This window comes from Argiope bruennichi, chromosome 7, assembly GCF_947563725.1.
Source record: "Argiope bruennichi chromosome 7, qqArgBrue1.1, whole genome shotgun sequence".
Classification (NCBI taxonomy): Eukaryota; Metazoa; Arthropoda; class Arachnida; order Araneae; family Araneidae; genus Argiope; species Argiope bruennichi.
In genome coordinates this window covers 82,062,994-82,088,942 of record NC_079157.1, presented here as the reverse complement: position 1 = coordinate 82,088,942, position 25,949 = coordinate 82,062,994, and the positions used below count along the sequence as shown (strand labels likewise).

The window sequence follows — 25,949 nt, the reverse complement described above, 5'->3', positions numbered from 1 at the left end:
CATTTGAAAAAAGTTTCAAATATTTGAGGCTATTCTTCTGTATTTAAAACTTTTCATTTAGTATATGCCATTTTCTTAGAAATTTAAATTTCGAACTATTCAAAACTGCATGTAAGATTTTGTTATTTATCGATCTCATTTTTTATTTTCAAAACAATAATAAAACAAGGTATTAAAACTTATAAAAAAATTAATATACTAAGGGATTCAAAATACTAATATCTGAGATTTATATTGAGGAATACAAGCAAATAGGAATGAAGTAGTTTTAACATCTTACCCTTGGGAATATTAACTGGTTTATTTCCCCCTTCTCAAAGTGTTTCTGTACTTTCATAAAAACATTCCATAACAGTAATTAGCCTTTGAACTTTTTATGCCAATGTCAACTGTAAACATGAAATTCACTTATTTTCTAAGGATCGAAAAGGGATAGAAAATAACAACCTCATGGATAATATGTAAAATTTTGGGATTAGAAAATATGTTTAAAAAAAACCGATAATTAATTTCTCTTTTTTCAAGGAAAGTAGTTTTGAATGCAAAGTCTTGTTACTTAATTGCGATCAGACAACTAGGGAGACATTTCAACTGGTACACCTTCTCCATACTTCCATGCCACACCAGTGACTATGCGAATAAATTTAATGTACATAGACATATCTTGTACTGTTGATGATTCACCTGTTCTTTACAAGACTTTCGAGAGGTCATCACAGTGATATAGTGTGATAGAATAATATGGTCAGATTTGCATTAAAGCGATTCTTTTTCGAGGGAAAAAATACTTTAGAAACATTAATAGAATCAATTTAATTATTCAGCTAATAAAGATGCATAGCTTTATTTCATCCTGCGTATTTTTCATCAAAATATGGCTGGTTTTGAGTTTTATTGGCGCAAGAGCCAACCTTGGCTAAACTGCGCCAAATCAAAATATGGCATCAAATAATTTGCATGGCATTCTGATAGTGGATGCATTTTTTGATGCCATATAAATAATATCAAGCTGAAGATCAGAAATTTAAATTTGATTTCTCTTGATTTTTATTATTATTCCCATAGAAAATGTGATAATTTTTCTAAGCTATTTCTATTAGAAAATTGGTGATTGTGCAATTATTTATTGAAATCTGTGATCTTGTTTGTGTTGTTTTATTTATGGAAAAAATGTTTTTTGTGTGTTATCGTCATGAAATTGTAAAATAGGTTTGATAGTACTTATATACAAGGAGAAATAAAATGGCTTCTATTGTCCATATTGTTTCATTTTTCGATATAAATTATTAAAAAATAACACGCGTGCCCACAAACATTTACTTTTTAACTAAGCACTGCGAAGATTAATTACAATTTTTTTTTTATAAATCGAGAGAAGAATATTCCTGTTTATTATTTTTAGAAAGTCAACTAACTCAAAAAAACAACAAAAAAAACAAAAAAAAACAGAAATAATAATTTTTTTCTTTAGATTTTTTTAATCCAACATGTCTCCTCCTAACAAACTTAATTTTACGCTGAAATCTCGAAAATTTCAATTATCAACACAAATGGATTAAACATATTTACCTCGAGAGGGCAACATTAATTTATTTTGGAAAAAAAATCTATTACATTTGTTGTATTAATGGAAGAAGTCATTTTCCCTGCCAGGTTATTGGCATCTGATAAAACCAATCAACTCATCTGCAACATAACAAAACTTTTGAAGGTAGAAATTACTTTAAAATATTTAAATATTTAGAATAATTTAAAAGGAAAAGAACGTGTCTTCCACATATAGTCACTGCACTGGATTTGAAAATTTTTATTTAATACTAGCCGCCTTTGGCGACCAGCCAATTAGGTATGTTGGTCTTTAAAATGTTCCATTATTTTATGTAACTTGTTCTCATAATAGGTTTTTTAGCAAAATATTTTTAAGCTCCAAATTTTGATAGTCATATAATTCACTTATACTGTTATGTAGGCCTTAAGTTGTTCTGATCATTGTACTACGCATCTCTCTCTCATTTTCTATCAGCGCCCGTAAAATTCAATTTTTAATTAATGGGGAAATGATGAAACTGCCATTAATATAAAGACATTTTACTGAATCCCAGAATGTCTTTTTAAAAAAATATGTGAGAATTGAAAGCAGAGTCGTCGTCGTCACTGTGCTAATTATGCCAGTTTTGATTTTACATGAAAATTCATAATTTCTGAATATATCATCTAATCAACCACTGAATTCCATATTTGATAGAAATTTCAAAAAATTTAAATTACTGAACATTCTCTATAGAGAAAAACAATGAGAGTCTCTCGGGATCGGCAAAATCAGTCAGAGGAGGCGCTTATTTCATCAATTTTTATTTCATATCAAAGGCCAACCTTCAGATATAGCATAAATAGTCGCCTGCCTCTCATCAAGTTTTAAATGAGATTTCAACCTGAAAAACTCGAGCAAATTTGTCAATTTTATTCGTCAAATGCTTTCACCACTTTGTAAAAATGTCTAGCCATTCAGAATTATCTATGTATATTATGCAAATATATATTTAAAATTATTCTTTTGTTGTATTGAACTATAGTTTTCGAAGGTGGCCGATACTATTAAATGAATGCTATTAATATAATGGATGAACAACTGGTCGACAAAGGCGGCTAATAGTAGTCAAAGTTATTAAGGAAACAATCATGTAAATAAACATTTTATTCAAAAGTAGCATATAAACTTTTTACAATCTGAAAACATGCTTCACAAAAGTTTTTGACTTTTGAAATATGCTATATGATTTTTTCATGTTTTATAAAAATTATATAAATAGTATATGAATAACAGAGAAAAGTAAAAGTGGAAATTCTAATATGGTTAGCTAATAAACCTTGGATAAATATTAGAACAACTGATTATAAGAGTTATTCATAAATTCTAGCTCTATTTAGAAAATTCGTCATGCTTAAAAACATAAAATACTGAATTTATGATCTACATAAAAAAAATTACAGAAGAAAGTTTTTAGAAATTCTAATATGAAAGTCTATAAATCACAGAAATAGAAGAAACCTACAAGACAAATTACAACAAAATAAAAATATATTTATACAATTTACATACTCATTTACTTGATAACTGCCTAAGTAATTTGAATGTTCCGGAGAAATTTGAAAATCATTCACCCATGAATAAATGAAGATAAAAAAACATCGTATGAGAACAAAAATGGTTTTTAAAAACCAGTATTGAAAACGAAATTTCTTGTTTAAAACCGTCAGATTGCTCTAACATTTTTTTGATTTTGAGTTACTCAGGGTAAGATTCTGGTCACAATAAAAACTTCAAAATATTCGGTGTGTCGCCAACAATTCAACAGCTCACTTATGAAACGAAGGACCAACTTTTTTTTATAGAAATGAGCACCATTTCTGATGATATGGCAAACAAAAGAAACAGGAATGATGCTGCGAAAAATTATGGTTCATGGTATAATGCATTATTTTTGATGGTACAGCAAAGCATGATCAACAGAAATGTTGCTCAGTGCTGCAAAAAATTGTAGTTCATAGCATTATATACTATTTCTGATGGTATGTCGAGAGAGCATGAGTATTTCTCAATGCTGTGAAAATTATTCTTTTTTCTGAGCTTTTTGAATGGAGAACGACGCATTGCACATTTGTAAACCTTTATTTCGATTTATGTCTCATTGAATGTCATAAATATCAGGATTCGGAAAAATTTGAAAATTAACGTGAATTAACAAAAAATCAAAGTGAATCTAGGAAAGGATCGCCTCCTGGTCAAGATTCAAACTAGAAATTTTTTCTTAGATGGCCTGACTTTTATTAAAAAATTAATTCTTGAAAAAATTTTCAGACTGGATTTATTTTTACCTGTACTTTTTTTATTTAATTCCCATTAGTTGTCATATTTTTTTCACCAATTCTAATGTTTCTAGATATTATTATTAAAGCACAAATTTGTTTCTAGTAATTATAATGTTTTTAATAGGTTATTTTATTAATACTACATTTTTAACTAACTTTATTTCGAATTGATTGTTGGACATACTAATTTAATATCACGTATTTTCCGACGATATCAGAGCCATCTGGTCGTTTAGATTACAAACTGAGCAATCAATAAATTTTGATTTCAAAAAATTATGTTTCATTTCCATTAATCCTGAGCTAAAATCTGCCTCACTTCATTCGTTTATGAATGATTATTTATTAAAGTCACTCCAACTGATCTTTTGCATTTTAATCTATTTAACTTTTTTTTGATAGACAACGACCTTTCGTGGACAGACAAAATGTATGAAGAATTTGTTATTGAAAACACAAAGAATACATCAAATCTCCCTTGATAGACAGCATTTTTTGTCACACAGATGAAATGAATAAATAAGTGGAAAATGTGCCATGAGAAATACGTTAAAGTTTATTTTATGTATATAAAGCACACCTTTTTAGACAACATTTCATTACGCAGTTTTGCCAATAAAATATTTCACAATCTCTTTTACCATCAAGACGGAAAATGGTTTTGCAAAAGAGTCTCTTTATCCAATTGCATAGGAATTGTAGCTGGTGGATAATAGGAAAAGTATAAGAGGAAACAATTTTTCATAAGATAACTGTCTATATATTAAGGATAAAATTTTCAAAATACACTGCAATTTTTTTTAAAAAAAGTAAATATTACCAATATTTTAATAATTTGGCTTCTCTTTGAAAGAAAATATAAAACAGAAGTGAATTAATAAAGTCAAAAATTGATAAACTTCTGTTTCACGAAAAAATTGTGTTACTTTTCTTTTTAGTGGATTATTGTTTCAGAACTGCGTTGTGTCAAGAAATACATCATTTTCTGTTTCAGATTTTCTATCAATATCTCAAAGTCTCCGACACTGTTTCTTAATATCAGGTTTCTTAATATAACTTCATCTGTCTGGCTGCCAAATTCATTAAAGTCATTCTAAACATTATTTGAAAGATATACCGTCTCATCCACAATATCATCACGCTCGTTATCAGCACAAGATCATATACTATCCTTCATTAAAGAAAAATTAAGAACAATCTTATCCACAGTAGCCTAATCGACTTGGAGTCTTCTTTGACTGTAACTATATGATCGACGGTTATTATATAGTTGGTTGTTTTTGACGTCATACGAATAACAAAATTGATACTCAACTAATAACTAGCCTTCGATTTATGGTTTTCAGTTAATTCAGAGCCAATATGAGTTAAAGCGACTGGTGGATGAATCAGTAGATGACATTTAAGACACAATTGCATTCCATTGAAAGATCATGCAATGCCATTAATATTGCTGATTTATTTTTAAAAAATAAAGTCTGTTTTCTGAGGAGTGTTGCAGAACAAATGGAAATTTTTAAATGCAAATATATTGAAGACAGATTATATGTTATCAAAGGGTATAATTCGATTTTATTTATATAGATAATTCATACTAAGGTGCCGATATTTGTCATTGCTATCGAAGCCATTTTTTTATCACGATAGAATTTGATCGTTTAAATCACCCCAAAACAGTTATTGGACTTTGATTGAAATATGTTCTTCTTATACGATTAATTGTCACTTTTTTTAATTCAATTTTCTTATAAATAACTATTGCATGAAAGCTGCTTTCTTGAAAGTGATACGATATTAATGACATAAAAATGAAAATGTTAGATTTTTATATTTAAACAATGGGAGAGGAATTTACAATCAGAAGCTCTACATGATTAAGTAATCATACTTAAAATAATAAAAATTTTTAAAAATTCATTTTTATTAATGTACTAAAAATTTAGAAATTTTTCATTTTATTCTTTTAAAATTTTTTTTTAAGCATTTTGTTTATAATGAATTATTATAGATATTATGATTTTGAAAACCTTTTTTTTTTTTTCAAATTCAAACCAGATGGTGTCACTGATAAGAATTCAAATTTTAATTACTTTTAAGTTTTTGGAAATCTAATGCTTCTACTTAAATCTTTTGGAAGCATTAATGATTTATTTTGGTTTCGTCGCTATTATTGATTAATATATATGACCAATTTGTGTTTCAAGTGGATTTCTTTTCAGTGAAAATGGGACGAAGCATTTCAAATACGGGTAGAATAACCACTTTTGTTTTAAGGGGACGTAACGATGCAGGTTAAAAATTCCTAAATTTTAAAAATTAATCTATTGCAGTTAAGGATTGAAAATATTAAAAATAGTGCGTTATCATCAATTATATACAAATGAAAAAAATTTCAAAATTCTAGTACATCAAGAAGGAGATGAAAAATTGATCATAAAATTCTAACCTTACTCAAATGAAACAATTTCAGTTAAATAATAATGTGTCTAAAATATATGCATTTTTCAAAATTATAAACTACGAAATAAAGAATTCTTTAACTACATATACGATGATAATAATTTAATGTAAGATGATTTAGTATGATTCTGAATTTGTTATAATGTTAAACAATGATATATAGAAAAACTTGCGAGGTCAAAATGAAAGAAAAATATCATTATGATATAAATGTACAAATGCGCTGATTTAAAGTATGTTTCTGTTATTTTCTTATTTTTCTTCACTATACTGGCCACTTGAAATTGAGATGCAAAGTATTGCACGATGGTGCAAAACTTGCCTTGGCACTAAGCTAGATAACTAGTGCTGTCAGCGCTCTCTGCGCTGCCGACGCTTGATGAATCATTACCTGAAAATATTAATAACAATTTTTATAAATTTGACAGTAAAATTATTGTTATCAAAAAATCGCATTTCTATTTTAAAAAACCAATTGAAATATGTCAGAAGTACCCAATTCTTTTATTTAGCAAAGCAACAACAACAACAAAAAATCCGGTTGAATTAATAAAAGTACCTTTTGTCATTTATAATGATATATAAGTAATTATAAAAGCGATTGCTTTCGAAACGATTCCGAGTTCATGGCGAAAAATGCTTGCATCTTCTTCTAAGAGCATTTACTGACAAACAGAACGATTGATTTTCGGATTTACAATTCAGAAAATATTGTTTTTTCTTATATATTATTTTCTTTTTGATACTGATTTTCTTTGCTTGTGAGCATGCATTACTTGAATTCTTATTTAAAAAAAACCCGTTTTGCTTCTGTTAAGTATAAATATCGTCTGTTTTAAATATGCAATTGAATGTTGCCATATTTAATATTAATTTTATTTTTTTCTGTTTTGGTTTTTATGTAATTTGTTTTAAGTATAAAAGTTAATGCTTCGTAATCTAATTTTTTTTTGAAAGACTGTTTTTTTACAAGTTTAAATATAACTTGCTTTAAGTATAGAAATAATTGGTTAAAAATTTAGTTTGTTTTCTATTTTTTTTCAAAAAAGCTCTTTTAATATTATTCTCAAATGCATTACATAATATTTTAAGGACAAATGAGTATACGTTTCGTTTTGACATTGTTATATGTAGGTTTCTGTCAAATATAAATATCGTCTGTTTTAAATAAGGAAATAAATATCTAGTATTTTAGTTTATTTTAATAACGTTTTTTCTATGAAGTTTAAATATCATTTGTTTTAAACATGGAAATAAATGTTTAACGATATTATTTATTCTATAATTCTATTTTTCTTTTAGCAAGTTTAAATATAGGTGGTTTTATGGAATTAATTGTTCAAAAATCTAATGTATATTATAATTATAATAATATATTTATTCAATTACATAAATGATATTTTTAAAAAAATACGGAAATTTTTTTATGTTTTGATATTTTGTGATGCATTTTGGAGCATTCATTTAAAAGAAAAAATATACAAGTTCTTGCTTTATTATTAGAGATATGTCTTCTATGACAGTAAGAATCTTCATAATTTTTTGCAAAAAACATTCAAATTATTTGAACATGTTATTTTCATTTTTACATTCTATTTTTACTTTCGGTAATTTCTATATATGTAGGTATGTCTTAACAAAGTTTGGCTCTCTGAGCCAGAATAATTTATCGAAGAATTTGAGCATCTACGGCTCAACGAAAATACATGCCTAAAAATAAAATATATGACAAGAAAAAAAAAGTCTCCTACTCTGATTAAATTCTAAAAAATTTAAAAATCAGTGCCTTTTCAAAATTGGATTTGCCTTGTATCAGCTCTGAACATATGCATAAAGCGGTTTTTAGCGGTTGGATTAAATAAAATATTGCTTATAAATGTCATTCTAATTTAAAAAAAACAATTCATTTAACTTATATAATTTTAATGATGATCTTAAATAATTCTCTATTCCTTTTAATGTCAAAATCCTTGTCACTAGCTAGTTACAAGTTTTTAATATATTTAAAACTAATAATTAAATTATTTTTTGTTCAAAATTAAAATAATAATAAATAGTAAAATAAGATAGTAAAAAACTTAAGGGAAGCACAGCGTGGTTAAATACTCTGCTCTAGTCCACTTAGCCGATTGGATAAAATGGCCGAATACACAAATTGCCACTTCAACTATTAATAGCTGACTACAATGCAGTCCATCTTTAGGGATGACGAATATTTTCAGAGCGGTTATTACGTAACCAATATCAAAAAGTCACAAATACAAGTAATCAATACTTTTCAAAGAGGGGTGTGATTCAAATCCTTGATACGATCTTACTGGTGATATTTCGATTACAGGTTTTGGATCACGATAGAAAGCAACAATCGATACGATATCACTGAAATTTGCCGGAGCGGTGACTTTACTGGAAAGTAAGAATCGATACGATCTGTCCAATGGAAGCTCTCGAAAGAAATCTGTGATTGGATTGAAAAGTGAACGGACCGGTTATTGGAATTATCGTATCGTATCATTGAATTGCATATCACTGAAATTTATCGGAGCGGTGATTTCACCGGAAAGTGCGAGGCTTCACTGGAAAGTGCGAAGTCACCGCTCCACTTTACGGGAGTGACCGATATTCGTATTTGATGATGCGCTATTCCATACAGATCATTTTTAATTGCTCGTGGCATGATTCACTTTGATTACATGTACTCTGTTTATTGCTGGCGCCATCTAATGGTAGAATATAGGACTAAAGTAAACATTTTAAAGAAATGACATATATTTTTAACTCATCTTTTCCAGAAAATGATTCACTCTAATAAATAAATTAAATAAATAGTTTTGAGAAAAAAAATAAAATTTAAGAAGTAAGCTGAAACAGATAAATTAATTCAATTAAATTAGTAAATTAAGTATTAATTACAATTAATAAATTTTATATTTAATATTAAGTAATAATTTTTAATTAAAAACATGATTGAAATAACAGATATTTGGAACGTATATTTAAAAATAACAATAGCAATATTATTTGTTATTCAAAAAATCGTGGATTATGCATCTCTATCCATCTTATCCCTATTCGCGATTTCTTCCTTCTGTTTTTCGCTATCACATCGTAGACTATATAAGGTAGCGCCATCTGTGAACATATGTGATCATTATATCTGTTATATAGTAAACTATCGTGTTCCTACTCGCTCATAAAAGGCAAAATCTGTTACCTGCTTTTAAAAAAACAAATAAATTTTTGAATTTTGGTATCTTTCTTCAGTTACGAACTCAATTATATTTTCGGTAATCTATAATCCTACCCATACTTGCACAAGACATTATGCAATATATCCATGATGTTGATCGATATTCTAAATGGTGTACAATATCGTTAAAGCGTCGTTGCAACATCGCAGAGCACAGGGCTTATAAGGCTCATTCCATTACATAAAGTTTGGCCAAATGAAAAGTACACTTTAGTCAAGTTTCGGCATTAAAAGCACAAAAAGGGTGTACTGAATTTCATTCTCGAAGAAGAAAGACCTATTTTCATAGATTGATTGTAACAAAAGAGATCAAGGACTATTTAACGGTGCCGCAACAGGCTGCTGAAGACTACACTGGCTATAAAAACTGAGAGACGACGCAAAATTTCGAAATGGATCGTTATGCATTAAAACAACATTTCGTCACATATGGTAAAGATGACCTATAGCTAACAAACAATTATTTTTCTTCTGTGATAAGGAAGTGAAGGGTACAGAGAAAAATGAAGAGGTTTTTAATAAAATAAAGGTGTTTTTTGTTAAATAAAAAAAAATTATTCTCAATTTTCTCAAGTGTGAAGAAGGATTGACAAAGAAAATTGCATCAGTTTCAATGATTTTTAAGTGACACGTTATACGTAAGCCGTAATTAAAAGAAACTTATATATATATATATATATATATATATATATATATATATATATATATATAATTATACGTGGTTATAATTAAACTTCCCCTATAGACAGCATCCTACAACGCAAACGGGTGAACGGATGGCAGACATTTGGTATATAAGCTATACGCGAGATGCACTCGCGGAATTTCGAAAAAGAATTTTTAGTTCCAAAATGTCCACTAGAGGGTGACTTTTACGGAAAAAAATTAAATTTAACACAATAAATGACCTAAACGGAGTATAGAAACAATATTAACAATCCAAAACACGAATGATGAGTAATACAATGTAAAACCGGGAAAAGCTGTCAGTTCTAATAAAAAATTTTTTCGAGATTTGCATGCTAGTAAAGAAGAGAAAGCTTTATGCGAAATGGGTTAGAGTATGAAACGTTTTCAGACGTCATGTTTTTTGTCGATGTTTCCAGCTGTAATGATGACATTATTTTTAGTTGAACGTTCGTTATTGGTGAAGCTTTTTTACGAAAACCAAGGGAAATGCTTCTGCTGCAATTCGTGAATTTCATCGTTTAAAGAACCTACGGCGTGGACCAATGACTATCAAAAGTATCCGGGCCATGATTAAGACATTTGAAGCGACGGATCACAGTAGGAGTTCAACCTGGAAGAGGCCGTAAACCTGTCACACCGGCACTTGTCGATGGCGTCAAGACAGCTGTTGCCGCACAAATTTTGCAGGTGAATGAGGGTGGCAATATGAGCATCTTTCTTTACAGCATCCTGGACACGATTAACAACTGCTCCTCTTGTGTAATTTCGTCCAAATCTGTTCTTGTTTCTTCAACCTGAACTGCTTTTTTACCTCAAACAGCGTAGTGTTACTTTTTCTTACCTTTATTTAATGTGGTTCGATGACAAGGCGATGAGAAACTAGTCAATAAATGTTAATATTGTTTCTGTATTCCGTTTTGGTCATTTATTGTGACAAATTTAATGTTTTTCCTTAAAAAGCACCCTCTGGTGGACATTTTGAAACTCAAAATTTTTTTTTTTCGAAATTCCGCTAGTGCATCTCGTGTATAGCTTATATACCAAATTTCACTGCCATCCGTTCACCCGTTTGCGTTGTAGAATGCTGTCTATAGGGGAAGTTTAATTATAACCACCCTGTATATATATATATATATATATATATTTAAAATATAAAATGTGGAAATTCCATTATTAAATTCAAAGAAATTTTAAATAAGATTTGGAATATAATAAACAAAACTTTACTTCGAAAAGTATTTTGTCTTCTTTGCCTTTTCCTGAAATAAAAAAAAAGGAATTTATTATTTTATAAAAGAAAATACATGGAAACAGAATTCATAATACATGGATTCTATCCCAAAAATATCAATTTAATCAATCAAAAGATCATTTTCATCGCAAAGCCGTATCAATTTTAAATTTACAACAAAAGTAAAATTTATTACTTAAAAATATAAAAGAAATAAATACAAATATTTAGAATATATACACGCGTATAAGAATTAAAATAATGATACTAGTGTATATGGTGCTGAAAAATAAGGCATGCAACATCATCTGGTTCAAAAATTATATGCATATGAAATACTGTTTCCATTAGACAGATTCCAATCGACACCAAAGTTATGTGCATGCATCGATTCCACCATTAACAGCAGACGTATTATTGATATGATTTTTCTGATTTTTACTTGAGAAAACGAAACAGTTCCCAACGAAATAGTGCCATATATAAAAAAGAATTGTCGCAACGGATAATTTCTTGATTATCTGAGTCCAGAGAAAATTGTATTATGTATGCAAAGTAGAGTAAACTAACTAACAATTCATTGCTTTCATCAAGCTTAAAAAAACAGAGATAAATTTTTATATATGCAAAGTAGAGTAAACTAACTAACAATCCATTGCTTTCATCAAGCTTAAAAAAATTTTTTATATATGCAATTGCAATATACGCATCAAGGGGGTATATAGGACGTTTCAAAATCATTGCCTACATTTTATGAAACGACCGAATATATAATTTACAATCTTGGTCTAGTTAGTCGCAAAAAATTTACTACACATTTCTGCAACTCAATTTGGAAAATGGCAGAAGGAAATTATCCTTTGGGACAATTCAACTGATTGGATGCTATGATAACCTAATTTCTCCTGTCTGTACTCTTCCAGATGGATCATATTATGAACCATCCATTATATTATTCCATCAATTTAGTGAGGATTTCTACAGTTACAGTTGCCATAGGAGAAACACCGAATGCATTTGCTAATGAATTATCTAATATGTCTACGGCATGAAAACTATTTGCATCACTACTGGTCTCTTCATTTTTTAATATATTATATACATGTTTTCCTTAAACGTGTTTCTTAAATTAATAAGTTTTTACTTCAACACTTATTTTTCATTTTTATGTTTTGTTATTTTAGAAAACTGCAACTATTGTCCCAAGCATTTCATGGTTTAAATTGTCACCATACATTCCATGATTATTGCTGCTCTCCAGATACGTTCCATCACACCTTTAAGTGTGTAATAATAGTTTTAAAACACTCTATCTCTGCAATGCTTAGAATAAAAAAAATATCACTTTTCTCACCTCCTCGTATAAAAAAAGGCGACTCCACCAGTTACTGTCAACAGTACAAGAATCACACCAGCTGCTCCTCCAGAGTACATGGTGATTTTATGAGAATCTCTTTCATTGCTGAAAATGTCTAAAGACAGAGAGAGAAAACTTTAAATACCGAAGAATTGCAATTTCCATCTTTGATAGACGTAATGTAAGAAATGAGATAACTTTGGGAATAACAAGTAAATTATGTATTGTGTCAATATCATCAATCTCGACATTGGAATCGTAGGATAAATCAGCATTGAAAATACATATGAAAATTTATTAATTTCTTTTAGAAATTTTTTAACGCTTTTTTTGGTAGTTTTCTGAACGAGTCGGAGAGATAAAGGATGTTGCAATGAAAATTTTCTGAAAATCAAGGTTCGGTGCAGTGGGTGTACAGCGAATAAAGTCCAACATGCTCAGTAACAAATAATGACGGTTTTATATACGAAAACAAAAATACAGAAGTAATAAAACATAATTCAAGTCTACACAAGAACAGAGCTTGCAGTAAACAGCAGCACAGAACAAGGTCTAGTACACAAATTGGTAATAAGCAATCTTAATGCACAAAGCTCTCAGATAGAAGTCGCTGGTGAAAAATTTCACTAGATTAGTCACGTTTCTCGACTCTATCTGCTACTCTCAACTGACTATCCGCTTGAGCTGAACTCAACTGTCGACCCACTACTAACTGATTCTCAAAACAATATAAATAACTTCTAAACAATATAAAAACTTCTAAAACGAACAATATAACTAGAGTCCTAATATATCTATTTCAAAGATTCTTGCAATTTCTGGAATTTTTGATTTTTATCACCAAGGTCGCCGAATTCTTCGCCAAACCGCCAAAGCCGAGAGACATTGACTCGGTAACCATTTAGCATCTACCATTTTAAATTGTCCTTACAAAAAATTTACTGCACTGGAAATAAATATTATAAATTTGTAACCGTATAGATTCTGAATTTCGTCGCACTGTAAATAAAATTATGAATTATTTAATAGAAATCAATAATTGTTAAATGTTTTAGCTTTTATTTGATGTTCATTTATCGAGAGGTCACTAAAAGACATAATTCCATTTTAATTGAACCAAGCGGGTGTTCTTTGGCGAATAACTGCTGGGATATGGTTAATATACAGATAACAGAAAATCGATTTTGAATTCTGGATGCCTTTTTATCCCGACTATTTTAAACAAAATGTTACAAATTTCGCAAAAATTACGAGCCACATTTTCTTGATTTAAGTTATCGCATTTCTGAACTTTTGCATTTGCATGCATATAAAAATATAAACCAACAGAGAGTCAACCCAATGACGGAAATGTTTCCAAATTTGTTATCTATATTTTAGATGCTAAGCCTGTATACCAAATTTCACAAACCTGACTTTTTGTGTTTTGTAGCTATCATGTTGACTTATAAGCGAACAGTTAGACAGATAAATTGCCTATGAATGAATTTCGTTCAAAATCTGTCAAAAATTTACAAATTTAGTCCCAATTCCTCATAAAGGGTTAAAGGGTTTTTGAGTTATCGCATTCACAGGCTGATAGACAGACATAATATCAAAAATATGTTTTTCCAATATGGAGGATTGAAACGTGGCAATTCATCAGTATTTCAAGTTCGAACTTTTTATGATTACAATACTTCCACTATACTTCGTACGCGATAAAGTAAAAATGTGTTTTTCGAAGTCAGGGAAATCTGAAAAGATTTATCAAAATTCTGAGTTTTTATTTTTGACGATGGCAATACTTTTTCTTTAAGTACATAGAATACGAGAAAGTATAAAAAGCCTTCTGGATGGCTAAAAGCAAATGACACTGAAATAAAATTTTGAATAATACTTGAAAATTGCAACGAAAGAATTCGGTTATTTATGTTATATATCTCATTAGATATAATTTTTCAAAACGTATCTAACCTATTTTAATAACCTGGTCATCAGTCACAAATTCAGTAGTACAAGAATTTAATATTGTCGGATTAATTTTTAATGAATATTTCTGATGAGTTCTGAAATTATTCAGGGATAAGAATTCATAGAAATTTTGCTTACTTTCGCGTGTAACAGTTTCATCGTTGATACTTCCAGTAATTGCAGTAAAGTCTGAAAAGATTCAATACTATTAACAGTTATAAGTGTAAATTCTGATTTAAAAAAATAGCTTTAAAAAATTAAAATGACTGAAAAAACTGATACAACGAATTAAAAAATATTTTCGCTCAAATTAAAAAATTTTTTTTTCCCGGAAGCTGTTTGTACATTAGAGTCATAAGTATGCATATATAACTGATAAGTACTTAAAAACTCAATCTTAATCTTAAAAACTTGAGAAAAATATAATATTAAAAAAACAAGTGTTTAAAACCCACGCTTTTCTTATTTTATTTAAAAATGGAAAATAAATTTTGTTGGGGGGAGGGAGTTGAAGAAAAATATATGGAACAGCTCAAGATACTGATATAAATCTCCAAAGCATATCGGATTTAAAAAAATTTCAAAAGTGTTTAACTTTCTAATTAATGAGATTTATTAAAATATCCGGAACTAATGCTTTGACATCCATATTTTTCATTAAAAAAAATTCTCTCTTGAAGTGCAATAACAAAAGCGAGATCCAAAAAGTTATGACTTCTTTATTTTCTGTATTCGGTATGTTAACATATTTTTAAAATCAATTTTATGATAATACATTTTTGAACATGGCAGAAGAAGAAGGTATGATGCCAACATGCAATCTTCACTTAAATAAAAAGCCAGCAGTGTTTAAACAGGATTGTTGTGTACCTGTTTGATTATGGTAGCACCATAAATTCTTACTGCTGCGGTCTGGTGAAAATGGAGAAAATTCTAAACATTTAAAAATGGTTTTTCAAAAAAGTATGGCATGGAATCAGAAAAAGAATATGTTAAGAGATATATTTAAAGATGAAATTCAGCAAAACAGAAATTTTGGAAAAGTGAGGATATTCCAGACACCATATCGCATAAAGCAACAAGAATATGAAAAATACATTATATTCACAGACTAGAAAAAATTAAAGTAGGAAATGGAGCGTTATAGGCATTGGGTAATTAAAGTTTGCAAGGAATCCCAGAGATTCTAATTAGGGTGTTCTGTAGCGAAACGAAAAGAAGGTGACTAACATTTCAGCAGAAAGTTCTCCTGCTACTGTAGTAGGAACTTATATCTCATAAATGAAATGCAAATTCGAAATAAAGTTTTATTGAGAAACATTTAAAAAGGAGAGAGAATGTTTAAAAGCAACACCAACAAAAAGAAACAAACGACGAATGAAATGCTGCTTACTTTTGTTTGTAATAGTTATAGTAGTCATTTCCTCTGATCTGGTAGTAAGATCTGGAGATACATTAAAAACATGGAAATAAAAGTAGAAAAATTGAAAATAAAATTTTATTGAAAGACATATATATATATCTCCTGTAAATAAAATAAAAAAAATCAATTAAGAACAATACGATCGATACCAACCTTCAGCCGAGAACGATTTAGTAGTCACTTCCTGTATCGACGTAGTAGGATCTACAAATACAAGGTGGTATCAAAATAAAATATATTGGAAATAAACGTTTCATTAATAGGTCTACAAATCAAGTAAGTGAAGATAAAAAGAAACGAAAAAGAAACACAATATGATAATGCAAACAATTTAGTGACGTTAACAATCGGTTGGAATAGTTTTTGTTGTTGCATCATTTGTAAGTGTAATGAGATTTCAAAAAACAAGATGGCATCAACACAAAACATATTTGAAAGAAACGTCATATTAATAGTCATACTAATCATGTACGTAAATCCAATCTATAAAAAAACTAAGAAAATGAAACGAATTATACGAAATCAACCTTTAACTAGAATAATTTTAGTAGTAATATTCTCTGCATATGTTGTAGGACCTAGAAATAAATGACCTAATACATATTTGAACTATCATTCTCGTAAACAATTAACCATGTACATAAATGTAAGAAAAAATCAGAATAAAATAATGCAAAGGAGGTGACCCCAACCTTCGGTTGGAATAGTATCCGCAGTCGTGTCGTCGGCTTGTGTCGTAAAATCTAAAAATAGAAGATAATGTTGATTTAAGGCATATAATAAATAAACGCCTCATTAGTAGTTAATAATGCAGGCGATTATGAAAAAAAAATTAGAAAAAGATAGTTAATTTAATGAAATGATACCAACCTTTTGTTGGAATAATATCCGCAGTCGTGTCATCGGCTTGTGTAGTAGAATCTAAAAATAGAGGATAAAGTTGATTAAATGTATATACTAAATAAACGCCTCATCATTAGTTAATCATGCAGGCGAATATGAAAAATAATTAGAAACACATAGTTAATTGAATGAAATGATACCAACCTTCGGTTGGAATAGTTTCAGCAGTCGTTTCGTCTGCTGGTGTAGTAGAATCTAAAAATAGAGGATAATGTTGATTTAAGGCATATACTAAATAAACGGCGTATTATTAGTTAATCATGCAGGCGAATATAAAATAAAAATTAGAAAGTGATAGTTAATTTAATGAAATGATACCAACCTTTTGTTGGAATAGTATCCGCAGTCGTGTCATCGGCTTGTGTAGTATAATCTAAAAATAGAGGATAAAGTTGATTAAATGTATATACTAAATAAAAGGCGCATTATTAGTTAATCATGCAGGCGAATATGAAATAAAAATTAGAAAGAGATAGTTAATTGAATGAAATGATACCAACCTTTTGTTGGAATAGTATCCGCAGTCGTGTCATCGGCTTGTGTAGTATAATCTAAAAATAGAGGATAAAGTTGATTAAATGTATATACTAAATAAAAGGCGCATTATTAGTTAATGATGCAGGCGAATATGAAATAAAAATTAGAAAGAGATAGTTAATTGAATGAAATGATACCAACCTTTTGTTGGAATAGTATCCGCAGTCGTGTCATCGGCTTTTGTAGTATAATCTAAAAATAGAGGATAAAGTTGATTAAATGTATATACTAAATAAAAGGCGCATTATTAGTTAATCATGCAGGCGAATATGAAATAAAAATTAGAAAGAGATAGTTGATTTAATGAAATGATACCAACCTTTTGTTGGAATAGTATCCGCAGTCGTGTCATCGGCTTGTGTAGTATAATCTAAAAATAGAGGATAAAGTTGATTAAATGTATATACTAAATAAAAGGCGCATTATTAGTTAATCATTCAGGCGAATATGAAATAAAAATTAGAAAGAGATAGTTGATTTAATGAAATGATACCAACCTTTTGTTGGAATAGTATCCGCAGTCGTGTCATCGGCTTGTGTAGTATAATCTAAAAATATAGGATAACGTTGATTTAATGTGTATAATGAATAAACGCCTCATTATTAGTTAATTATGCAATTGAATATGAGAAAAAAATAAGATTAAGATAATTAATGGAATGAAATGATACCAACCTTCTGTTGGAACAGTTTCCGCAGTCGTGCCGTCGGCTTGTGTAGTAGAATCTAAAAATAGAGGATAACGTTAATTTAATGTGTATAATAAATAAACGCCTCATTATTAGTTAATCATGCAGGCGAGTATGAAAAAAAATAAGAATGAGATAATTCAAGTAAATTATACCAACCTTCAGCAGTAGTATCGTCTGATTGTGTAGTAGAATTTAAAAATAGAGGATAACGTTGATTTAATGTATTTAATAAATAAACGCCTGATTAGTTAATAATGCTGGCGAATATGAAAAAAAAATAAGAAGATATTTAATTTAATGAAGTGATACAAACCTTCGGTTGAAATAGTGTCAGCAGTCGTGTCGTCAGCTTGTGTAGTAGAGTCTTAAAATAGAGGATAACGTTGTTTTAAAGTTTATACTAAATATACGCCTCATTATAAGTTAATCATGCAGGGGTATATGAGAAAAAATAAGACTAAAATAGTTGATTGAATTAAATGATATCAACCTTCGGTTGGAATAGTTCCTGTAGTCGTGTCGTCTGCTTGTGTAGTAGAATCAAAAAATAGAGGATAACGTTGATTTAATGTATATATTAAATAAACGCCTCATTATTAGTTAATCATGCAGGCGAATATGAGAAAAAATAAGAATGAATGAAATGATAAGAAGTGAATAAGAATGAAAGAATGATAAGAATTGAATGAAAGAATGATAAGAATTGATAAGAATGAAAAAATAAGAATTGAATGAAATGATACCAACCTTTGGTTGGAATAATGTCAGAAGTCGTGTCGTTTGCATGTGTAATAGAATCTAAAAATACAGGCTAACGTTCATTTAATGTATATGTTACCGTTAAAGTATATAATGCAGTTATTTCATAGAATACCTAGTTATTCCATGAAATAACTTATCGTGTCCGTTAAAGTGTGTAATATGTTATTAATTTGACACTTTAACTAGTTATTCTATGAAATAGCTAGGTATTCCATAAATTAACTAATGAGAGAAAGTTAAAGTGTAAAATAAAAAATTGATCTAAAATTGAAATTAAACTAATGATAGACAATTAAAATTAAAAAAGAAGCAATTTATCTCATTTATGCAGCATATAAATGGTATTTATGGAAACGTACCATAAAATCATTTGTTACAACAAGGATTACTAAAATGACACTTGGAATTACAAAGAACATTATTTCTAAAACAAAAACATTTTTTATTTCTAAAACAAACAAACAAAAACATAAATGCAGTAGGGGTGGAAGGTAAATGTATTTGTCGTGCGAGATATATGATATAGATCATTTTGCACTTTAACATCCTGCAGATCGTTATTCTATGAAATAACTAGTTAAACCAAGAAATGCAAGAGAGTTTTTCACTTTAACGGACACGATCAGTTATTTCATGGAATAACTAGGTATTCTATAAAATAACGTATTTCATACTTTAACGGTAACATATATACGAAATAAAAGCCTGATTATTAGTTAATCATGCAGGCGAATATGAAAGAAACAATAAGAATGAGATTGTTAATTGAATGAAATGATACCAACCTTTGGATGGAATAGTTTCAGCAGTCGCATCGTCTGTTTTTGTAGTAAAATCTAAAAATTAAGGATAACGTTAATTTAATATATATTCGAAATAAAAGTCTCATTATTAGTTAATCATGTATGCGAATACTAAAAAAAATAAGAATAAGATAGTAAATTGAATTAAGTGATACCAACCTACGGTTGAAATAGTTTCAGCAGTTGTGTCGTCTGCTTGTGTAGTTGGGTCTAAAAATACGGGCTGTCATTAATACAATACGAATATGAAATTAATGCTTCATTTAGAGAAATGGCAATACGTAGGGAGTGAAACAAATTCAAACGAAAATAATGAGATGGAATATGTGATACCTTTCGCTGTGAACGTTTTATTGGTTACATCTTCTTTTGAGGTAGTTGTACCTAAAAATAGAGAAATAATAAAATGAATAAAATAGCAGTTTGGAAATATTGACTTTTAGAAATATATTATAATTGGAAGTACAATGTAATTTATTATAACTGGAAGATAGAATTTTTCTTCAATAATTATGCAAATGATATATATTAATGAAAGAAGCTATTAATAAGATATATAATAAAGTGGCATGAACTACAAAATTTATTCAGTTTTCACAATTGTTCCAGCTTTTAGCATAGTAAGATCAGGAACTGATGGAATGTTAATTTGATATAATTATTTTATCATACGTGTCGAGTACGCGAATGAAACAGACATGGTAAAAATAATCGTTTGTGATGACGAAGGGTGCAATAGCCACCCCCCTTTTTTTTTGTAGATATTGCTATCACTTCCCTTGTTGATGTTGTAGGATCTAAAAATGCAGGTTCCTATTAACAATACGTAAATTTTACATAATATTTATTAACAAGTAATACAATGAAGTATGTTAGCTGATCGAAATGATTTGTGATGACAACACGATTTAAGAAAAATAATAAGCCCTGCCTTTGCTTGCAGTAATTTATTCAATAGCATTTTCTATTGGCATGGCAGAAATTGGTAATAAAAGATTTTATTACGACTATGTAAATCTGAACTAATGGTTTGATTGACGTATATATCAGTCATAAGCGTTTACGATAAATTATTCAATAAATAATATATTATCTACCTTTTGTTGAAGTTGTATTATTTGCCAACGGATTCTAAAACCTTCCGCTCTTTTGCGCAAGCGTTAGGATGGATCTCATTCGTCAAAATAGGGGTGAGAGGAAAAATGAAAGGATGAGATGTTTACATTTAACAATAAAGTCTACGTGGATTACTCGTGGACTTATGAGGCGTAAACATTGTAGATAATTCGCAATACAATAGCAAAAAGATACTTATTCACCATAAAATTTTAAACGCTTTTAGTTATGGTAAAGGGCATAAACATTATTTCATCATAAGATCAAGTTAAAACTTGGTGACTTACTTTTTTAGAAAATAATACAGTTTTTTTTTAATGTTAAAATACTTCTTTTTTGATATTTTATTGAATTTTTTGACAATATTTTAAGATAATTGAGAGTTTACTCCATTAAAAACTTTTTTTTTTTCATTTAAGGAGTTGCTGTAAATATAGAGCGTCTTAAGAATACTATAAATATTATTTTTAAATCGTATTTTTAAAAAAAATTATTAATATTGACTTTATTTCTTTAAAAATATTATTATTTTATGTATATCACATGAAATAATTAGCAGAATTTGAACCAGCACTTGAATTAACCATATAAACAATCAACATGCAATTTTCAATTAAAATAAAATAGTCAGTCAAAAACGACACATACGTGAAAAATAATTGAACGGAAAAGTATCTTTTAGGGGGAAAATATCAATGAGGAAGAATTCCATAAATGTGCTCATCTCATAATGAGGGAGAAACGTTGAAAAGTGGTCGTCTCAGAATACTGAAACGAACAGTATCAATAATTTAACCAGTTTGTGTTGTTGTAGCTGATAATATAAGAATGATATTTTAATATATTTATGTTCAATAAAAGTCTGAAGGATAATTATGTAAACATATATTTGCACACACAAAAATTGTGCATGAATTCGAAAAATATGTTTCCTACCTTTGGTAGTTTCTTCAGTTCTTATCTGAATTGTTGAAGTAGGAACTAAAAGTATAAGAGCTTATGAGAAACAGTGCAAACTTCAAAGCAAAATACAAGTACGCCAATGAAACATTTTTGCTCGGCAACATGAGAATGACTCTATGAATGTAACATTACCTACCTTGAACTGAAGTAGTTTCTACTGTCATATTCTCTGTTGTAGAAACTGAAAATAAAGGCTTCATTCATAAGAATATCAATAAGGTATATGAATGAAAAAATACTAAATAAGGACAGAAACGAGACAAAATTTTATATACACAGTGCCTCGCAATTACCTTACAAATTCGGTGTAGTACGGATTTTCAATCTCAAAGGATAAAAAGCGTCCAAAAAGCAGCTATTTCAAACTCTCAGATTTCGAGAAAATTGCATTAAAAAAAGACGACGATGTCACGCCCAATTCATTTTAAAATTGTCTTATTTCATGAGAATTTTAATACATATCGTCATAAATAAAATCTATTCGAAATATGAAAGTTTTTTTATTCTTGATATATTGATCTACAATACCAGAAAACAGATTTAATTGTCACGGATTTTGCATAGTTGTTAAAAGTTAAATGAAAATCGGTTTCAGCTACCATTCCATGACCAGCACAGTTATGCATTGATATGCATTATGGTGTTTATGACTTGTTACTCCTATAAACATTGTTTAAAAACGTTAATGGACCTGGCTCATTTCACCATTCACCATGGTTAGAATCTTGCCTTAATACAAGTCGATGTTTTTGAATTGATTCCCTGTAAACACCATTAAAAAAAACACCTGGATGGACAATGAAACCATTCAACAACGGATACAATCAGGCACTGATATACATAGTCTGATTTTTCTTCTTCTTTTAGATAGATTCCTATAGGAAGACTATCTATTCCAATGATTCTCATAACAAGACTTTGGAAAAATTTCTTCAGTTCTTTACCGATGATGTTCCTTAGAATGCTCGAAATGCTGCGGTTTGTTAGAATATAGTCAGAGAGCATTTAGATTTTCATCCTCATTAAAAAAAGGATTCAAAATAACCCACAGACGTCAAACTGAGATGGTTTATGCAAATTAGGAAAACAGAGCAGAGTGACTTAACACAGAGAATATTATTGTAAAGCAAAAGATGTTCAACATGACTGTCCAATGAGCCGTGTAACTACGCCTATTACAGCTGAGTGTAGCATGTCATCAATGCCACCGACGACCCATTGAAAGACATCTTTAAGTTCCCCCAAAGTGGCTGGTGAGCTCCAGCAGACACGAGACTAGGTATCTTCACAACCAAAAGACTGCTGGAGTAAGATCTGGCGATCATGAGGGCCACTTTATCTTACATTCTCTGCTTAACTCTCAGCCCTCAGAAGCATCTATGAAGGCAATAATTGTAATAATTGTACTTTATTATACGGATGCAGTTTCAAGATTCCTTGCAGCTTCGGATCGACGTTTTCGAAATCTCCGTTATTCTCTCAGAATCACGCGCGCTGCTACCCTACGTTGACGTCTTGGCTGGCAAGTTTCCCATGACACTTTGTGCAACAAGAACGTGATTCCCATTGATGGAAGGTCTGCCACTTTGTAGACGGCCCTGCAAACTCCTTGTTTCCACTAATTTCAGTATCCCATTCAAGGAAATAGGGCTTTTATTTGCCTTGATTACTTCCATTTTCGCAATGCTTTAGTTGTGGATTCACCGTTCTTATAGAAAAGTTTAACCATTAACGATAACATGCTCTGGCATCGAAAATTGGATAAATGTCCAGCTTTTATAGCTATCGTGATTTGCATAAACCGACTAGGTTTGACGTGTAAGCGCCATCTATCGATCATTTTTAGAGTCATTCTTAATGGGGAAAAATCCAAAGACTTTTTTGAACATATTCCCGTAAGCAGCTATTTTTTTCTTACTTTTTTTTTAATTTATGATTTTTTGAAGTATTATGGGTCATCCTGCATTGAAGAAGATTTCACCTACAACCACGTCATACTGATAGAATTAAAATTCTGAAACATTGTTTCAGAATTCTGTTCAAACTCAGTTGAATTGTCAGGAAATGTATCAAAATGAAAGGAAAAAAATCATCTCATCGTTTGTTCCTTTAAACTGTTGGACCTGTCTTCCAAAACAGGCCACTTTATAAGTTCGTTGATATAGAAGTGGAACAGGGGTTGGTGAAAACATGTTTTCTGCGTTTTAATAAAAGATTATTGATCTAAACGGAAGAATTTAAATAGGAAATTTATAGAGCTTATAACAAATTTACGAATGTTAAGATACTTTAATCAGGTCAGTAATCAATTAAAAAAGCACAAATTTGCAAATTAATTTTTAAAAAAATGTATTAAAACTGTTGGAATTCCACATAACCATTTTTTTTTTCGAAGAATGGCAAAATTTTGAGTTTGATGTCTGCATTATTTTTTTTTTTGGAAAACTTAATTTTGTTTGAAAAAAAAAAAAAACATTGTCAAAAATGTCTGAAAAAATACAGATATCGATATGAAATTTTCACTAGGTTTTCTTTCTGTGTAACACATACTTAAGAGGAATTGAAAAAATATTTACTAAAATACGATAAATTAGTAAAAAAAAAAAAAAAAATTGAAATAAAAATGTTTTATTTTTTTTTTAAAAATTTTCATCACTTGATTAAATTATAGCAATATTTGACGATTCATTTTATAGATCTTAAACTTTTGCTAATAAAATTTCCTTCTCTGATTAAAAGCTTATTTAAAAGTAAATAACCAATATTTTAACTTTCTTACTATTTCATACCTTTATCCAATCCAATATCACATAGAAATGATTTCGAATGATTAACCCAACAATTTAAAGTAGTAAGTACAGCTCAAATCATTTTTTTTTTAATCCTAGAGATTCCAAGTTTGAGGATATTCAGATCGAATGAACTAAAAAACGACATTAAATTGTCGACAACTATGTGTCATGATGGTCATAAGAATATAACAGTATGTAAAAAAAGCTTTATATTAATGTCTCTCTGCAGCTTAAGTATTGGACGAAAGCGAAATTTTAGTCCATAGATTTAAGACAAAAACTATCTTGAAAGCCCATTTAACGGGATGTTTTCATGGACTTTTTTTACTGTGATATTGTCATTCATTCAAGCTCAAACAAAAATGTTAAAGAAAGACATTTATTTTAAATAAAATGGACTTAAATCATTTATTGACGCCATAATTCGATGCAAAGATGATTTAGAATGCAAACATATCCTACTTTAGTTACAGATATTTCACTAAATCAAAACACTAACATATTTCAAAAACAGATGTTATCTAATTAGACAGTTGCGGAAAACTAAATAACTCGGGAATTAATGAAGTATATATTTGTAAATCATTTTTATAATATTAATTTCTGATTGACATACAATAGAAAATATCAATATTTAGGAATTAGAAAAAAAAAGAGGGAACAAGAAAGGAGGTAGAAAAACTTTTTAATGTCGAATTATTGAATTTATATAAGAATAAATTAAATCTTAGCAGCAGTATTCGTATGTGTGATAATAAGTAATTTTGGATAAGATTTGAAATGAGTCATAGCAAGATTCAGATAATACTAAATAAATGGAATCGTTATTTCTCCAATGTACACAAATCATACGAAATATTAAGAACTCATCGAGAGTTTTAGAATTACAGCAAAAATCACACTGACTGGTGGTTGCCACATTTTACGAGCAACATCTATAGAAAAATTCTAATTTGAAATAGGCTCGATTAAAAGGTATATAATACTATATACTTTTATGTAGCCTATTTTCGCTTTCTTCAAGGATCAAATAAAAATTTGAAGCAGTAAGATCTTACATTTTCTAGAAGACATATCTTCAGTTGTTGCTTCCGTTCCTGGATCAAGCTCTGTAAAATTTAGAAAATATTTCATAAACAATAAAATG

The 25,949-nt window shown here is 29.2% G+C and overlaps 1 protein-coding gene across 25 annotated transcripts in view; it reads right to left on the bottom strand.

Annotated features, from left to right (window-relative positions):
* Positions 1 to 2,787: 2,787 nt before the first annotated feature.
* Positions 2,788 to 25,949, bottom strand: part of LOC129975221 (neurogenic locus notch homolog protein 1-like) — a 62,853-nt gene continuing 39,691 nt past the window's right edge. For 3 of the 25 annotated variants that reach the window (XM_056088219.1, XM_056088232.1, XM_056088241.1), the window contains 22 exons: positions 25,861 to 25,911; positions 22,147 to 22,191; positions 21,984 to 22,028; positions 20,265 to 20,315; positions 20,091 to 20,141; positions 19,914 to 19,964; positions 18,680 to 18,730; positions 18,350 to 18,400; positions 18,172 to 18,222; positions 17,994 to 18,044; positions 17,816 to 17,866; positions 17,638 to 17,688; positions 17,460 to 17,510; positions 17,282 to 17,332; positions 17,105 to 17,155; positions 16,927 to 16,977; positions 16,388 to 16,438; positions 16,205 to 16,255; positions 14,950 to 15,000; positions 12,856 to 12,973; positions 11,498 to 11,529; positions 2,788 to 6,721 (listed from right to left, as the gene is read on the bottom strand). In XM_056088219.1, coding sequence (XP_055944194.1) covers positions 6,660 to 6,721; positions 11,498 to 11,529; positions 12,856 to 12,973; positions 14,950 to 15,000; positions 16,205 to 16,255; positions 16,388 to 16,438; positions 16,927 to 16,977; positions 17,105 to 17,155; positions 17,282 to 17,332; positions 17,460 to 17,510; positions 17,638 to 17,688; positions 17,816 to 17,866; positions 17,994 to 18,044; positions 18,172 to 18,222; positions 18,350 to 18,400; positions 18,680 to 18,730; positions 19,914 to 19,964; positions 20,091 to 20,141; positions 20,265 to 20,315; positions 21,984 to 22,028; positions 22,147 to 22,191; positions 25,861 to 25,911 — 1,169 coding nt within the window. In that variant the 3' untranslated portion in view covers positions 2,788 to 6,659. Of the gene's footprint in view, positions 6,722 to 11,497; positions 11,530 to 12,855; positions 12,974 to 14,949; positions 15,001 to 16,204; positions 16,256 to 16,387; positions 16,439 to 16,926; positions 16,978 to 17,104; positions 17,156 to 17,281; positions 17,333 to 17,459; positions 17,511 to 17,637; positions 17,689 to 17,815; positions 17,867 to 17,993; positions 18,045 to 18,171; positions 18,223 to 18,349; positions 18,401 to 18,679; positions 18,731 to 19,113; positions 19,165 to 19,913; positions 19,965 to 20,090; positions 20,142 to 20,264; positions 20,316 to 21,983; positions 22,029 to 22,146; positions 22,192 to 25,860; positions 25,912 to 25,949 lie in introns of all 25 variants that reach the window. The other 22 variants (XM_056088220.1, XM_056088225.1, XM_056088224.1 and 19 more) reach the window with 22 other exon arrangements.